The sequence below is a fragment of the Halyomorpha halys genome, unplaced genomic scaffold (genome assembly GCF_000696795.3).
Source record: "Halyomorpha halys isolate HHAL.00 unplaced genomic scaffold, Hhal_1.1 Scaffold505.1, whole genome shotgun sequence".
Classification (NCBI taxonomy): domain Eukaryota; kingdom Metazoa; phylum Arthropoda; class Insecta; order Hemiptera; family Pentatomidae; genus Halyomorpha; species Halyomorpha halys.
Window position 1 is genome coordinate 343,564 of NW_027114634.1, and position 1,221 is coordinate 344,784.

The following is a 1,221-nucleotide window of genomic DNA, read 5'->3' on the forward strand; positions in this document are numbered from 1 at the left end:
GGACCATCTTTAAATAATTGTTTCTGCTATTTTGTACCTTTCTAGCCGCCTCCCGGACCATCTTTAAATAATTGTTTCTGCTATTTTGTACCTTTTAAACTCCCACCCGGATCATCTTTCCGACACTTAATTTTTGTCTTTCACAGTCAGGAGTAATTAGTGTATAAAAATAATTTCTGAATTATACATATCAACATTATATTATCAACTACTAAAGTGCCTCATTGCTAATCATTGATTAATATAATTAATAGCTGTAAATGTAGGTATTATATAATGATTTTATATAACAATTGATAATACTAATAATTATGCATCTACCTTTATATGAAGCTACAGAAATATTCATGAAACTTACCCATCCTACGATCATAATTTATTTTTTCCTCTTGCTCCACAATTTCTCTTACTTTAGCCTTGACATCTGGGTCAGCTACGACAACGTAGGTCCAGGGTTCAGTATGTGCCCCGCTAGGAGCAGTACCTAAAAACATCCTCAATCATTCTTCTGTTACATTGTCTAATACTTAATCATTTCTACTAATGTGAAAAAAAGTCCCTGAGTAAGTTACAGAGGGACAATAAAAAGAGGCACAAAACAAAGTCTTCTTTATTAAAAGTTTTACTCGTCTATCTCTTCGACTTACATAAAGCATTGCTTTGGTGGATAAGCCTCCGAAGACTCCTGGGTAAAAATCGGAGCGAGGGTTTATCAATCCATATTTTAGGGAAAGACTTTGCGCGCCATTATTAAATGCTTTACATATTTTCATTTCTGTCAATTATTCCGTAATAATGTTTGCTATTACGCTATATTTCCAAGCAAACCCGTTAAGTATAGAGTTGTAAAACTTTCCTTCATTCTTTTTAATATATTTCAAGGCATACGATTCAAGAAGAGGCATTTTATATTTTAGTGTTAGGCCTTGAAATTTAGTGCCTAAATAAATTAAGGTAAATTTGAAATTCAAATACAAAGGTTTATTTATAATTTTCTGACAGGCACACATAACATCTATTGAAGAATGGTGTAAAAACTGGAGAATCAAAATAAATCCTGACAAATCCCACCAGGATCACCTTTACTCTCCGTCGTAAACCTCTGCCCTCCTGTCCTACAGTATCCTTTCTAAATACACCACTAATGCCTGTTGAACAGATTCGATACTTAGGACTCTATCTTAACAAGAGACTTACTTGGAATCCACACACAAGACTGAA

General features: G+C 33.7%; 1 protein-coding gene across 1 annotated transcript in view; it reads right to left on the bottom strand.

Moving 5' to 3' along the window:
* Iyd (Iodotyrosine deiodinase) overlaps window positions 1-1,221 on the bottom strand; it is an 18,400-nt gene that overhangs the window by 6,413 nt on the left and 10,766 nt on the right. Inside the window, exon 4 of the mRNA XM_014425324.3 lies at window positions 359-484. Within this exon, the coding sequence (XP_014280810.1) occupies window positions 359-484 (126 nt within the window). The remainder of the gene's footprint in view (window positions 1-358; window positions 485-1,221) is intronic.